Source organism: Aphis gossypii, chromosome 3 (assembly GCF_020184175.1).
Source record: "Aphis gossypii isolate Hap1 chromosome 3, ASM2018417v2, whole genome shotgun sequence".
In the NCBI taxonomy this organism is placed as follows: domain Eukaryota; kingdom Metazoa; phylum Arthropoda; class Insecta; order Hemiptera; family Aphididae; genus Aphis; species Aphis gossypii.
Genome location: NC_065532.1, coordinates 9,802,284 through 9,820,948, shown reverse-complemented (window position 1 = coordinate 9,820,948; position 18,665 = coordinate 9,802,284). Strand labels below are relative to the sequence as shown.

The 18,665-nt window shown below is 24.9% G+C and overlaps 1 protein-coding gene across 3 annotated transcripts in view; it reads left to right on the top strand.

Annotated features, from left to right (window-relative positions):
• The window catches only part of LOC114129669 (eye-specific diacylglycerol kinase-like), a 161,587-nt gene that overhangs the window by 46,664 nt on the left and 96,258 nt on the right, over positions 1–18,665 (top strand). For all 3 annotated transcript variants that reach the window (XM_050202615.1, XM_050202617.1, XM_050202614.1), the window contains exon 4: positions 6,059–6,197. In XM_050202615.1, the coding sequence (XP_050058572.1) occupies positions 6,059–6,197 (139 nt within the window). The remainder of the gene's footprint in view (positions 1–6,058; positions 6,198–18,665) is intronic.

Below are 18,665 nucleotides of genomic sequence, written 5' to 3'. Positions count from 1 at the left end.
CTTAGTTAATCTTTTAGAAAGCACAAGAATGTGTGTGAAAAACACACCTGAACTAAGGACAGTAAAACGCCTTAATCCATGATACTTCAAACACTATTTATACTGTGGTCTTTATGTGCAATATGTCAAATTATATTGTATCATAATATTATTTATAAACGTTAACGAATATCGAAATATATAGATCGAAAAATATATAATTCAAAGGAATTCCCTAGCTTAATTTACCACCTAACTCCATTATACGTTGACACCTATCGAATTACGTATTATAATTATTCAAAGTTCGAAAGTTTACGTCAATTGATCGTTAACAGTTTATTTATTTATTGTAATACAATTGGTCACTTCCAAATATCAGTAAATAATTTAGTATAAACAGTTTTTCTCACTGTGAATTATTAATCATTTTTTCTACATACCTAAAAACTAAAAATTATTTAATCGTATAAGCTATAAGAAAATTATAGTTTGGTATTAACCTTTCGCATAATATGAAAATTCATCGTACACCATTTTATTATTATCGTTAACATTTTTTTTTCAAATTTAAATACAATATAGTACTAAAATCTCAATACTAAGTAAATACACTATTACAATGCGCAAGTATTATAACTAAAAATATAACACTATAACAAATAAATATATATATTATTTTTGCCGTAAGATGAGTTATATATTTTAAGAGATGTTAAATAATAAATTGTAAATTATGAAAATATTTAAAAAAAAAAAAATCTATTGTTTTATTCTTTAAATTCAATATATGTATTTATGCGCTATTATATTATAGTAACCGTCATCATGCGTAGACGACATAATTATTTCAGTTTGGGAAGGTCTTGATACTATAATATGTTATGTTATTTATATTATTATTAAATCCTTGTATATACCATTATTATAGTATGTACCTATATAAATTATAAATAATGGATATAGCATTGTGGTGAATCATAAAATGTGTGCTATTCGCAGAGGTATGTATGGAGGGAAACATATGGAGATATAAGAATCATGCGACTATATGTTTTTCCACCTACTATAATATAATACCGTAGTGTGTTTTTAGACGCATCACGAAAGTGCAAACGGTCGGTTTTTGCAAACTCTACACGTTCGCTCCTGGGGTTTTATACTTACGACCGTACAGAGTATAATATAATATTTCGGTCGTTTCCAAAAACAACGTTTAAACAGTCTCGATGTGGTAGATGAAAAACATCTAACCTTAGAGATTTATAATAATATTACGTATAAATACCGATTTATTTATTTATTTATTTTACGTTTTTATTTTGGCGTTTACTTATTATTTTGTACCCGATTCTATTTACGTTATTTTGTGTACTCACCAACGGTACATCGATTAATTATTTTTTTTAAAGGACCTATCTTGGAGAATTTTCTCAAATATAATATCACTCTGTGAACGAAACGTACGCAAAGCTTTAATGATTATCGATATAAAAATAGGTAAATTATAATACAATATCGTTTTGAAAAAATAAACATACGAGTATATTTAAAATTTACGAAAGTATGTGATGGTAGTTTTTCAACTAGATCAAATTAAAACGTTGCTTTAATATCCACTACAGTAATTAATTAATTAATTAATTAATTAATGCTTATAGCTTATAATTGAAACAAAATTAATGAATGTCTATTATATATTTTATGTGTGACAGTTCGATACACTTGAATTTCATACACTGACTGCTGATATATACAAGGGATTCTTGGTATAATTATTATGATCAGCTATACGTAATTTAATAGCAGAATGAAACAATTTTTTTTGTATTCAAGGTGGTTTATATGTTGGGTATTATGTACTTACCTATGTAGTATTAAGTCAAGCGTTACACTGTGTCACACGAATATAGCTGTGGTGTACTATATTAATAATATTATTATATTTTTAGTATAGTAGTAGTGTAGGTACTAGTGTTGTATTTATGTGTGTTGTTGATTTTTTTTAAGTACTTATATTTTTAGAAATATTCATACAACTCATAATAATATTGATGAAATATTGTATTTTCTTTTTAATTATTAACTTTGTGAAAATTAAAGGTACTATTAAAATATATACAGCAGGTTTAATGCATAACTCTACAAGCCTGGTTCAAACGTTTAAACCACTAAACCAAACTTGTTTTACCTTACTTTATATTTTGTTTAGAAACACAATATTGTATACTTTTTATATTACTTTCCAAATATTTTGTATGAAAAAAATTTAAATTTCAATAAAATTAATTTTGAAAATTGATTTTTCATGTTTTTGTGGATCCAAACCCGTATACAACGTTATCTAGATTCGAAAAAAGAACTATCTTTTACCAATGAAAACCTCACTAAAAATGTTGGCCATTATTTAACTTAATTCTGGTGTACTAAATACTGCACATATTATAACCTACTACCTAAATGTAAAATTTCTTTATTTTGCAATCAAATGTAATAATTTAACAAAGAACTTAATAATTATTATGGGAATTCGAAGAACTTTTTTTTCATTAAAAGCATATAAATGTGCACCTAAGACTAAATAATATGTTTTAATCAAAAGTAAAATATGTTTATTACTCCCATAAAAATAATTACATTATATGATTTCAATTTTCCAAATAAATATATAATTATCATCAAATAGTATATTGTGTTAATTTAAATATTTATTATATGTTTGAAACTAAAATACTTTTACTACGTTAAATTTAACTAAATTCAAAAGCAGATTAAATCAGTATAGGTTGGTTTGCGCGTCTAATATATTCTTTTCAGTTCACGCTAGTTTAAATTTACCATAAAAATGGAGGTAATAATTTTCATATAAAATTACCTGGGTAAATATATTTTTCACCAACAGATTATGTTTAAAAATATATATAACTATTATAAAAAAAAAAATAAAATCTCTTTATTATTTTGACACAATAAGCTATTTTAAATTATTTATTTCATATTATACATCAGTTAAACAACAAAAATATTACACACATAATACTCTGCAGTATATCGTTTAAGTAAACGTCTTTCAGTTTTTTATTTAGGTTATAGTTAACATATTTGAAACATTATTATTATTTCAGTATAATAATACATGTAAATACTATGAATAGTATTTGTCTATTATTTAACCATGATCGAAATATGAGTCTAAACAGGTAATGAAATCTAACCTAACCACAGTGGGGGGTGGTTAAACTAGTAAACAAACTATTTTCCATTTACTGAGATGACATAACTATCTAGATTACGCCGTATATCCATCTGCTGTTAACATGATCGTAGATGGTTTATTTGGTAATATTACATAACGAACGAATTTTAACGATATCAAATCTGGTTCCGATTTCAATTTCTTTTTTTCAATCCTTAAAGACTATGGACTATAATTTTCCGAAGTCTACTCAAACACATTCGAAATAATGTTTCTTTAAAGTGTGACCTCCGATTAAATCCATACCTAAATTAAGAATATTTCAAACTGTTAGTATTTTTTAAATATGACGAAAAAAACTCTTATAATTTATATGCTGTTATATATTTATTTTAGTATTTTAAATAAACGTATGCTTTAGCGTTCTTATGCATTTTTTTTTCGGAAAATTATATGCATTCAAATAATTTAATGAGTTACCTAAGCATTTATTCATAATTTAATTTGCATTCATTGTTTAATTCCTTGTTGATTCTTTTTTTTCAACCAACAATTATTCAACCAACTTGACTCTTTGAAACATGGAAACTATTTTTCTTTAACAAAGATTTTCATTTCAATAATTCTAAGTATTATATTATATAAATTTAAAATGTGTTTATAGAACAATATTTGTTGGTATACATTCAAAGTATGAAAAGTTTGCGAAATTTGGCAAAATAAGTTTGTAAATACGAAAACTCCTTATTTTGTTTTGAGAGCCAATTGAAGTTCTATGACGTCATTCAGTTTCGAGTTCAGAATAACTTTCTCGTTAAGAATAATTACAACATTATTATACCCATGTAATGGACTTCCAATGTTTAACAAATTAATAACTGTATATTGTAATTACCATTACTGCAGGATATTGTCTCGTATACATAATAGGACCTAAAAAAAAAGTTTTGTTTATTAATCCGAATGTTTTCGATTTAATTTTTTAGCTTAATTGCCACGACACCATGGCCATAATAATATCGATTGAACTAAAAGCAATCAAATTATTGTAACAGCAAAAATAATATATATTTTATTTTAAGATTTTTGCATAATATTATAGTAAAAAGTCTCACTGGTTATGATTTATAGCATAGATATATTGCATTTATCCTCGGTTAAAGAAGAAAGTTTATCCTATGGCCAAAATTTAAATAACAATAATACGTTTTACTTACACAGCCAACGTACCTACAATGCTGTGTCCAAGTGATATTATCAACGAACAGATGTTATTTATTGTATTGTATTATATTATAAAGTAGGTACGTTTTACGAAAAATGTGGTGGTCCACAGCGAATTTCTTGTGCGTAATACGTGTCTAATTAATCTCGTGGACACCATGTGTACCTACATATTTTATATAAGTACAATACCGCAGAACACCAGGAGTGTTGGTGACGTTATAACACAGCATTTTCCCCACGGAGGTATGCAATTATTTAGAAGAGAGGCCAAGCTTTAACAAATTATGCACACATTAAAATATCACCGTTTTATCAGAGATGAAATCGGTCACGCAGTGGGGGTTGATAAAATAAAACCTCTGTATAACAAATTAAAATCGTAAATTCTTTACCGATGCCTCAACATTCCCCATCTACCACTTGATATATTATATCTCACAATCTGCTGCCTTTTTACTGCTGAAGGATTTAAAACACGTATTTTTTAGTGGAGTATTCAACTTATAATCATTTTGATTTGTTATATAAAGCATAGATTAAAATAACTAATATGGATTATAGTGAATATTATATCCTATTATCATGACACCAGTTAATAAAATTAATAACTATTCAAAACTATTATTAGCTTATAAATATAAATATAATTATATTTAAAAATCAAACAGACTAAGAACTAAATATTTATTTTACGATTAGTTAATTATATCATTGATTTACCTACAAATATATATCACCAATATTGATTTTGCTACGAAATACAACAGTTAATCCATTTAGTCGATTTGAAGTTTTAAGACTACAGAAAAATTCTAAATTTCATCAATAGTTTTTAAATTGGTATAGATGACACTTTAGATAATATTGTACACGGTTTTATTATACTTACAAATTAAGCTTAAAGTTTTTTGAACTCAAATAGCTTTGTTTGATTGAAATCTATCAACAATTTTAAATCGGAGATAATTTAAATAATAAAATATATATTTTTATACATATGTGTTTAAAATCAAGATTTTTAATTAATATTAATTGTGTAATATTGATTTTTGTGTACAAGATTAATCTATTATGTAGGAATATTAAGGAATATTTAACGTTAAATAAATAGGTCAAATTTAAATTTATTTACAATTAATTAATTAATTAATTTGAAGAGTAACCACTATGACCGCGGGTAAACATTGGTAGCTGGCGAAATCGATAGGCTGTTTTAACTACCTGTACCTACTAGCTCTCCGCAGCCATTAAACCGAGCTCCAATAATCAAAAGCCCACGTAGGCGCCAGTTAAAACACATTTTTCACGTAAAATCTATATCATATTATAGATAAAAAAAAAAAATAATAATAAATAAATAAATGGAAATTTCAGTGACCTATTTTGTGATCAAATTATTGTTTAGTATTTTATGTTAAATTCACAGTTAACCTATTATAAATACAATAAGCCAACAGTAAAGTCATTAAAACACAATGATATAAGAGTAAAAACGATAAATAGTATAAGATGAGAAAAGATTCGTTTGGTATTTATTATTTTGTAAAAAAAAAAAACACGTCACTCGTCAAGTGTCATCTTTTAATTGTTTCCGTATTGTATAATAGTATGGTCTATGCGACGGATTTTGATCGAATCAATTTTTCAATGTTATAGAGCCACTGGAACCGATGGCAATGATAAACTTTTAAAGATTGTGCCCGATTGGACGGAAGAAGCTGCCAACGACGATCACCTGTGGTCAGTAACATCCCACAACGTGGACTTCTGCTACATAGGCGAATCCGAGTGTTCGGTGAGTTGTAACGTTAACATATATTTTTTGAACCCAAAACCGTGTTTGTGTTTACGAATTATTTCTTATATAATAGGTATACACAGTTCTAAATATTGTAAATATTTATACTGGCGAATATTTAACATATACTTCCTACATATGATATGTACATTATACATATTATACATATCGTAAACGCGTTCGTTATTCCTATCAGACCCGTTTTAAAACCATTTTTATGTCTATTATATTGTACTATCCCTTAAAAGTTTTATCACAACACGTCACACATGGTTGCCTTTGTTTTATGATTTTGTGTGTTATTAAAATACATAATGGGTAACCAAAACTCGTAAATAAAATTTATTATTTCTGGTCAACCGAATATCCAAAATAAATACTTACTTATAATATAAATAGTGTATTATAATGAATATAATATATTATGTTATACGATTATGATTATCTATAAATAAAATACATTTATTTTTTTCCATTATTTGTATACATAAATATTACCTACCTACGCTATTGTTATTGGAAACGTTATAGCTTTGAATAAATAATAAGGTTGGTTATTAGATCTAAACCAATGTGTTATTATTAATACATGTATTTTAATGCAAAAATGTATATGAATATGCACATATTTGAGCACAGAAAATGTCTAAAATATGCGCAACCATAAATTATTATACTAATGAATATGCAACTAGAATTTCATTTATTTATCAATATGACTTATTATAAATGCCATGTACATTTAATAAAAATTCAAATTCATGGATCAATTATTAAAAAAGGTATTCATAAGTACTTTCAATCAAATTTATTTTTAATTTACCATTGAAAACAGTTTTAGATTGACATACCAATTTTAGTAGAAATTACACTGTTATAATGTTCTAGTACTCAGAATACCTAGAAAAAAAAATAACTAACAAATTTAATTATCAATATTATTGTATGCAAAGTTATAAATATTTTCAAAATTAGTATAATTTTTACTATACCTTCAAATGGTCATACAATTAGCTAAGGAAATTTAAAAATTAATTATCCATAAAATAATTAGTACTTAATAAAAAAAATACTAAAAATAATATATCATCAGGAACAGAAAATAATGCAGTTGTATTCATATATTTTACATAATAAATGTTGATATAATTTTAAACATGTATGAAAAAATCTCACTTAACAGAAGTTTGAATTATAATTTACTAAATAACAATTAACAATATTGTATAATATACTATATTATCGTATACAAAACATGTAATTGCTATTAATACGTGTAATAACGTAATTTAACGATATAAAACAACAATAACCTTTAATTATATATATATTTATAATGTGTCATAAGTCATAGCAATAACATTCTATTATAAAATTTAATTTATATTCAATTTTATACATAATAAATATGAAGAATTTTTGTTCAATAAAGGATATGTTAATACATATCCATTACCTACTAAACAACTCAATCAACAATCAGTATTGTTTAATTTACTGTCAGAAAGTGTACACCCAAACTGTGTTTATGAATTTACTGAAATAATATTAAAAAAATTCTCTCGCTTATTCGTACTTAATTTCTGTTAACAAAAAATTGTATAGATTTTTAATATTTTATTACCACAAATTTAATCATTAACCATATATTTAACAATACATCACACACCCACGGCCTTATTTTATTCTGTTATGCTTTTGTTGTGGATGCTTTGCAGTCTAAAACATATGTGAAGTACACAAACATATAAATAAAATGTTTTGTTACTTATCTTCATTTATTAAATTTGATTATTTCTTATACTTGGTAGTTCAAATTTTATCTAGCTTTTTTTTCATATCTTTGCTTTTTAATTTTAAAGTTTATTTCCAACTGAAAAAATGTCTGCAGAAAAAAAAATACACAGATATTTAAGAAAAGAAAATGAATACTAAGAATCAATTTATGTTCTGTTTAAATAGTCTGACAGTTCACCAAATACATATAAAATATCCAACCAAACAGAGCCATAAGCAAAACTATTATCTTGCTAGAGAGAAAATTTGTACAGTCACTATTATAATATATCTATGGATACTGCACAACCTATTTTGACCAACTTTAGCTCGATGGACGTATAACCTCGTTTATATATTTATACATTATTTAAAGTCTTTACTCAAACATCGATTTTTCGTTATAAAAATGTTCATCTCACCGTAGGCATAAAATCGATGCAAAAATACCTCAAGGGAATGACCTTTACAATATTTATATCAGTAACTTCCCAAAAGTAATCTCACTACTTGATCAACTTACGCCAAAAAATACCTCTAAATAATAATCAAATCACAAAACTAATATATCATTATATAATACCATATGAAATAAAAATCTAGTGAATCTAATAAATGAAAATTCACTCAACATTTGCATATTTTAGTTTAAAAAACTCGTTGACTATCGCTTAACAATGCACCCAACCAAATAGTTATTCCTAACACATAGACATTTATATTATAAAAATAAAAATATTTTTTTAGTTGGAACCCAATACAACTGAAAAACAATCCTGGTTGATGATGAATTAAACCAACTTGTTTCATTATATTAAAATGTTTCAAAGGTTTTTGATAATAATTGTTTTTACGTTTAGAAAAACTTTATTAATACCGTTTTATTGTAAAACTAATTCAACTATATGGTTAATTTATTAACATGTTAATTCTAATGTTTGATTTATTGTTTTTATTTTATAATTGTTGTGACACATATGAGATCAGATACTTTATACGTATAACATTGGGGTTTTGTACAGAAATACGTATTTCGATTTTTTACTTTCTGATAAGTTTGTTTACTTGGTTTCCCAATGGAAATCAATATGACAATATCGCTGTGTTTGCTAATGCTACGGGGAAATAATTCAAAAAAAGATAAAATAAATGTGTCAAACAAAAGTTTAACAAAATCAAAATTCATTTGTCTCATATCAACTAAAATCTCTAAATAAAAGTTTTTTTTTTGTATAACCACCGCGAAGTACGCATACTGCATTTCTATATTATTGTATGCATAATATTACAACTCTCGGTGCTATTTAAATACTTTATTGTATAAAGTTTCATAACTAAACTAAGGTGATGGTTTTACTTTTAGGAAAACGTGTTTATTATATATAGACATTATACGTGTACACCAAAAAAGTATTTTAACCGTAAAACAAATATTTTCGGTACAGGAAATTGTATATTGAGTAAGTGACTCTTCCATTCAAAGATGTAACTCATTAGCGTTTTCCATTATACTCACAAAATTCTGTCTAATCTATTTCTAGTTATATAATGTTATATATTTACACAAATCAGTCGCATTAAAAGAATTAATTTTCTATCTGTTGGAATGAACTTGAAGACTATACAAAAATGATTAATTTTGATTTATTTAATATGTTTATAATATTCTAATATTTCATCAGTGTTTTTACTCTAAAATCTATATCCGGATCAATAAAACTTTATTTTGGTTTATTATTGCAGTTATTTTTTTCTAGAATTTTATTATTGACATCGTAAATTAATATAATAATATTAAACATAGCAACTACTTCACGCACGTCAATACGAATCGTTGACCTGAGACCCAATTAAATTGATTTTTTTTATGCAATTTTTCAGTGAAATTAAATCTGAAATATTCATATTTGCAGTCGTTGACTATTTTTACGTTCTTCAATAACGGTTATATACGTATTCAAAATATAAATTCTCAGTGCCCGCCTATTTCATTTATGTGTTTGTCATAATTGCGTGTCCATGGATTATTGTTTTCGTTTTCACGTGCAACAACTATGTAATTCTCGGAATAGTTTTCGATTGATTTGTGTTACAAACAATACGTTGAAATGGGTTAGGTTGGGTACTTTTAGTAATACTGTGTTTTGACAATTGAAAAATTCAGTGACCAATGCAAATAACTACTGTGGTTTAAATTTTTTTGATCATTGTTTCATCGTTGTATCTTTAAACTGTACTAAAGTTTGACAGTGCCTATTTACTTCACCGATATCATTGGTTAACGATTATTTGATCAACTGTAGTTTTTAGATCTTTCGTCTAGAAAAGTAAGCTATTTGAATAATTATGTAGCAGTCATTTAACATTTTTGAGACGTAGACAAAAACATGGCTATTGTAATAGGCTTGATAACTTTTCTTGTATACCTACACATTTTATCGTATTAAAATTTTTTGAAATGAATATCTGAATCTCGATTCTAACCTCGCGTGCCTTTGTATTTCATACAAACTATTATATTATTATTATTATGTAGACGTGGCTTGTATTTCACTATGAAAGTTTATTCGGCCTGCGGGTAGATTTTAACATAATATTATCATAATATTTAAGTTTTACCATTAAATGTTTATAAAGTACAAGTCTTAAGATTAGGTACCTACGCCAACAGTTGTCTGTAACACGTATCATATGATATACCAACATAAGTGTTATTAACTAAAAACTCCGGTGTTTGAAATACAGTCAAAACGGCGATAATAATCATAACGATATAAATCAATATAATCATACAATATTAGTAGATCTGCGTAGAGTTGTTTTCATTTTATTTTTTATTGAATTAAAAAAATAATCATAATAGTAATAAGTAATAACTGATAAAATATAACGATGTCACGCAAACTAATTATTTCACATTATACATTTCAATTAATTTACGGTGCGGCACGAAAAAATTGTTGGGCTGTGTTAAATTAATTTTCATCGTCCGATATTTTGTCATGTTATTATAAAATATGTATATTATACTATGTATGTTTCAATGCTGAAAATATCCCTCTCAAATAACCGTTATATATTAGAATAGTGACTGCATATACATCCCTCTTTGACGAATCTATTAACATTAATATACGACGATGAGTGGTTAATATTGTTACTACTGCGAATAATTTTCAACATCGCAACTCCATTACGCATGTTTAACATAATATTATTATTATTATTATTATTATTATTATTATTATTACTATTATTATTATTATTATTATTATTATCATTATTATCATTATTATCGACCTTTCTAAGCGTATAAAAAAGTATATGTTATACACACTAAACGATATATCGCAACTAAAAATACAACTATTGTACATTTGCATTATTAACGAGGGTATTCTAAAATTTTTTAATTTAATAGTAAATTCATCAAATTTATTAGAGAGTAAATGAAAATATGTTTAAAATTACACACAGTTATAAAATTATTATGACTTAGAAGTTAGAATCTGCATTAAACATTTTAAAACTATTAAAATCTACATTAGATTTATAAGTATTATTATTATACGTAAATATTGTGTACCTTTTGACCTGATAAATGTTTGAAAGATAAAAACGCATTTCCATACTAAAGTACATAACTCATCTAGCTTATTTCCTATAAATAATACAAATGCAATATAAGAACCAGTCAACAAACTTCGTACAAAAAAATGTAAAAATTAATAACATTGGTTTTAATTTAATTTACGAGGTTGTAGTTGTATATACAAATATTGACGTAACCGTTCATTTAAAAATTTCTTTTTCGTTAACTGTATAAATTACTGTACTTCGAACTTAAGTAAGATAATAAAAGAATATTTGAATGTAACGTAATAACTCATAACCTATTTAAATTAACGATATTTTTAATGTTACTTACTAATAAGTAACAATACATTTGTTGTTAAATTCCTATACAACAAATAACAAACGTAAATAAAAACGTTCTTTTATTTCCTGGCAAATCAGAACAAGTCTGTTCGAAACCAAATGAAATATTACATGAGTTTTCGATTGGTTCATTAATAATATAAATTCCTATTGGTTTTATTTTTGTTGAGAAAAAAATAGGATTTTATCTAGTTGTACAGAAAGAGGATTTTGTTGTTAACAGTTACAATCCATACTTTTTTATTTATATTTAGGTACATTACTTTATCCTAGTATAAATAAAAACGATTATTTATAGATATAAAATTGCAGCAGAAACATTTGGCTTAACTCAATCTCTATACTTCATAAATGAATACAAATATTGTAATATAAATCCTTTACAGTAAATACAATATTTTTTTTTTTTTTTTAATTCTTAATATTACATTTGCCTGACGTTATCGTGATTTTTGTTAATATATAATACATTGTTTATTGTATAGTTATTAAACTATGTAAGTGTATACGATTTACAACAAAGTCATAATATGTCAAAAAGAAATATTACAGTAATATAGGTATAATATATTTGTTGGTCAAAAAAAAAAACTTAGGCAGCACAGGCCATTAGTTACCTACATTATATTTTTTACATTGCGTATATGTATATATACACAATTCGGTTTGATTATTTTTATTTCGGGTATGGGTTTTCCGGCTAAATTATAAATACTGTATACTTAACTGCCGCAGAAGGCTTCTACTGCCATGCTAGTCCCAGTCCGCTTTTGTTGACACAATCTAACCAGTTTAGTGAGGATTTTGATGCTGTTATATTCAAATTGATGCACAACCTTTTTAGATCCAAGACCCTCTAATTTATTTATTTCGTTGAAGCGACGCTTTGCCTACATTCCATAAGTACATATAATACAATATTTATGTTCGTATTAATTTTAAATTCAAAAATATAAATATAAATACAATAAAAATTAAATATTTATCATACAACATTGCACTGTATGGTAAATTTTAATTTTACAAATTATTTCTTATTAATACATAATTAATCAACATTTTCCAGAACTGAATTTTTAAAAGGTTTCACACACTTAAAAAATAAATATTAAATATATTTTTGAAGTCTCTCATGGTTTACTGTCAAATATTTGCTGAATCCCTGTACATTTTAAAGTATATATTATATCGTTCATCAAAATTCAAAACTGTCATTGAAATTTTCTTTTTATAAAGATAGACTAGTGAGTAGTTAAAATAATTTTTACGTATAACAAATGAGTTTAAAAAAATTTCAGAATTGTTAAAAATAAGCATCGTTTATAAAATTATATATAGTTATTCTTATAGAAATAATAAAGGTAGATAAATCAAAAAAAAAAAAAAAAAATTAATATATTATCAAGTAGGTATTTCATAAATTGTTAATATGATATCTCTACACTCTACTATACACAGTATAATTATTTTTTTTATTTGTTGTGTTATAGGCATTTTAGATTTTATTTATTTAAATTATAAAAATGTAATATTTAATAGTATTTGTTTGAAGAATTTGCCAAAAAAATGTATATTTCGTTTCTATTTTTACATTTTTGATATTGTGGTATAGTAGGAAATAATATACCAAGAGTAGTATGTGGAATATAATATAAAATACACGAGTTATTTGAAATTTAACTATTAAAGAATTTATTTACACAATACGTTATTTAATGGAAATATAAGATATAATAGATTTCCACTTGAAATGTATACGTAAAAAGTAATTGTGATAATATGTACTTTATAGTTAATTTATTTGTAATAGCTATATAGAGCAATTATTAATCGATATAATTTCATTGAATTTACGTATAGAATAAAAATCTGAGTTTCGTTGTAGACGAGAAAATGTTATACTTAAGTGGTTTTATGTTTGCCGGCACTATTAAAAAAGTAAAAATTATATAGTGAATATGAGTATTTCAAATATTGAACTGTACATGGTATTTATTTCAGATAGTTTATCATAAAATCTTTTTCGCAATATGTTTTTAAAATATTTTTATAAACAACGTACGCTTACGTTATCTGCACATAAAATGTACCACGTGAAATATTTAAATATTTATAAACGTAATTTTTTAGAATTTAGAATATAACACTCCGTCGAATGATTGGTCTGAAAATATGTATCTAATATTATTATTTAATTGTTTATTAAAATACGTACAACTAGAAAATTAAAAAAAAAAATTGGACGAGTTTTAAAATAGTCTATATATTCGTATATAACAAAAATGAATGCACATTTGTACAACAATAATTAATATAATGCACATTTTTGTGATGATCAAATTTTGTCTTACCGTAACTAATCCTTAGCTAAGTAAAAGTTCATGTAGGTATTAAAAAAAATAAGTTATTCTTAATGGGTTTAGTAAATAAAGATTTTTTCTAGATGTCTCGTATTGTTCATTTTCTGGAAAATGTAAATGAATTATTCATGTAAAAATCGTGGTCTAGTTCCGTAGTGAGTGTATAATATATTATTTCTTTGGCGTCTGTCCGTCAACTCCAATCCATACTATCCCTATAGTAATAATAGCTGATTTACTCTTTAGATTTTTAAATTATTCGATTTCGGAAAAGGTAAATGTATACGTATACACACAATATTTGTTCAAACACAATTTGTGTTTTGTTTTAGATTTATATTTGATCTTTTCTATTGAAAAATGTCAATAAGTTAAAATACTAATAATTTTTTTGATTTCTATTTTGATTTAACGGATATTATAAAAATATGTATTTATTATAAAATACTTACTTAATCATATATTTTGTATGAATAGAAAAATTCAGATTTTTAACTATTTTAAACTTAATTTAATACAATATAATATATACAAATACTATTATACAGATGTATTAACTACTCATTTTTATTTTGAAAAATTGATTGGATCTGTTAAGTTTTTAGTTCTTTTATTTTAAAATACTCATTGCGAAGTTATTTTTTTATTTAAATTTTCAAAACCTATCATGCTGGAATTGAGTTTGTTAGGATATGATGATTGTATAGTGTATACTGTATACGCTTTATTTTTCTAATTTTCGATACACTATCGATGTATCTATTTCAATATTTTAATTTTCAATACAAGTATAAACGTGTATATATGTAATTAACTCAATCTGAGATCTTTATTTATTATAAAATATAACTGATTGATGTAATTTATTTTCCGTGATGATAATATTTATGTTTATTTTACTTATGCAATTGCACTAACTGCAGATAATATAACGGCATAATAAAACTTAAGATTCTATTGTACTCTAAATAGATTGTACTGATATTGGGCCATAGTAATCTTAAGAATTTTGGATTTTAAAATGGTTTTTATTGTATATACGACGAAGCTTATATTTTACCAACATAACGCCAACTGCTTCTAACCACCCCTCTAAAGTCCAAGGTTATCGCTCTTTCTTTGTAATGTTAATTTATATTCGTCTTAAGTATTAAAATTACACACACGTATATGTTTATATACTTGTAATATATACTATACTGGGGGTTTAACTTTGTTTGATAAAAAATATATCTTATTGGCGGTTGTATCTTTCCACGAAACCATTCTATAGGGTTCTATTCTTCGTATTTTTTTTATATTATTTTACAACTTTGAAAACATTTTTGAAAACGTTGCCTTCATTTTATTTATTTTTAATTATGACGCGTCTATCGAAATGTTGAGTTCGTTTTTCACATCACGCGTGTTATGTGTTTAACATTTTATTTTTTCATTAATAAAAAATTATTATCTCACTTATATATTTTAATTTAGAAATTTAAATGATTTAGAAATCCTTATATTACATACAGTTATACTAATAATTTATAACACACACACTTAATATTATTATGTATATATTTATATTTGTTCGAGTATTCAACGAAATCGATTAAAAATTACAATATTATTTGACTCGTTTTGTCTATGTATACCGTGCCATTGTCATTATCATGTGTACATTTTTCTCAGATCCAATAGTATTTATTGTTTATAAATCATATCTTAATATTGCATAAGGTTATTAACAGTCAGCTTTATAGTATTATATATATATAATACTTATAATATTATACTATGATATGTATATATATGTATATATATAATGTACCTATATATATCCTTGGCCTGATTAAATTTTAAAACTTTGGCAATTTTTATTTTAATAACATTTTTAATTTTGTCTCTTTGACATTTTAACTTTTATATCTGTCGTGTACAATATAATCATAATATATACATTTTACATATATTACTTTTTTCGACCTACGTTGGTTTTAATATGTTTGACGAAATAAATTAATTCAATATCAAACGAATAAAAATAATTAACTGAAAAATGTTTTATGTTCGAAACAATTTTCACAGTTTCCTGTTTAACGAATGTCGAATGTGTTCCAATCCTTTAACCTAAACCGTGTAATATATTATTATAATATAATCAATCTATTGAAAACGGCTTCCACACCATGAAATATATACACCAACGGAGAAAAGGAAGTCTACAGAGATGGATGTACGCACACACAACTTCGACATATCCACCTTAAGTAAAACATGAGTACGATATCGGGTAAACCCAAACGGTATTTACAGTTGTATAGACCGTTTGTACTTACGAACTACCTACTCACCGACTGCCTTTTACGATAATAATATAATCCACCCGATTTTATTCTACTGATGAATATTTGATCGGACAAATGTTCGGGTGATTATTTTCAACGGAAAAAGACGATCACTGTAGTAGTGCTTTTAGACGATTTAGGTTGTTTTTTGAATGTTCTTTTGGTACATATGCATACCTACATAATTCAATGTAGGTACCCTCGTAAAACCACATATTTTTGTACGGAAAAGAAATCGATATTCTTAATACACGTTTTATCTTGGTGGTTTTCTTTTTTTCTTTAATACGTTGCCCTTACTATGGCAATAACCTTGCTATTTCAAACTTTGTAATAGTATACTGAAATAAAATATTTTAAGTGTCATAGTACGAAATATCGATTATTGGAACAATAATTGACTACCTTTTAGCGGTTAAATCTCTAAGTTCATAAAATTCAGACAAGCATGATATTTATTATACTGTTGAACATTTTCCTCTTCACTTTAAAGATTTACAAATAATTGTTAATTAGTTAAATTATAAATATTTGTCTAAACTATAATATTCATGAGAAACGCTAAAACTAATGACTGTTGTCGTTTGATATAGTATTATATTATACAAATATATACATTATATTATAATATATGATATATAATTGAAATATTGTAATGTCAATATTTGCAAATCATTCTTTTAGTTATGAAATATTACGTTTGTTTTGTTGATTCTTTGTTATCGTGCTTGCTTGACAATATAGCATGGTAATTTAATAAAAATAATACAAGATGGGTATATTATTTCTATAATTTTATCCGACTTATACATTTGTTTGTTAGTTCAACTTAAATTTCTCAATTTGTCCGTAAGTCAGAGTTTATAAAAAGAAAATTGTCTCTTCCATGTGAAAAAAGTAATGTGAGCTACTATATTATAATGGATTCTTTTTGAAAATAACTTTTCCAATCAATCTAACTTTTTTAAGTTTCAAAAGTTGATTTCAAAATACCAATAGTAGTTATAAATACGCATTTATATTTTATTCGGACCGATTTTTGACGTCATAAATGTTTTATTTTTTCAACCTGGAAAAAAATTAAAAATTAAAAACTAAAAGTAATTTATTTGTATTTACCATATAAATTACATACCAATTTTGATTAGATTACCATTACCAGTACTCAATGCAAACAATATTCGTTATGCACAATGTATAATATAATTTACACACTAAATTATATACTTATAATAAAAATCGACCATTAAATTGAATAAACGATGCAATCATTTTTTTTTTTTTTAACTAAGCTATTATAGTCTATATCATAAAAAAAATGTGCAATTTATATAGTTAAATTAATTATTAAATGTCTAGACTCTTAATTTACTATTTTCTTTAAACTTATTTTTCTTTTTTTCTTTTATCGTCTTCCATTTCTTTCTGTGAAATTAAATATTTGCAATTGCATAAGACCAATATGCAACAAATAATAATTACTGTGAAAAGATATAAATAAGAATATACACGGTAGGTAGTGGATATGATTGATTTTAGTTAACAAGTTATAATATTATAAACCTACTTAAACTATAAGTTTATGTCTTTTGTGACCAACATTTTTCTTTGATCATTCATCGATTCCAGTGTATACGTATTTAATACCATCAGCTATATACAATTCTTGACTACCTATCCGTGGTATCAAGTACGGCCTATTATCCTATAAATATTTTATGATTATTTTTTATCAATATTATTTAAGTAGATAGCAAATAGGAAAACATACTATAAAATAGTTAACTGTCAATTAAATTAAACAAAGTGACTATAAAATCAATGGGTAATAAATCTACAGAAAAATTATTCAGAATATTGTATTTATTCTTATACTTTAACTAACATCCTACTAGGTATAATGTAGATCATTTAAAAACATTATTATAAAATAACAACCATTATACTTAGTTCTGATTCATATTCCTATATTGTTAGTTAAACCACCGGAAACAATACGAGTATATAATAGTGACCGCAACTAAGTCCGCTGTTTTCAAATCGGCAATCGCAAACAATAG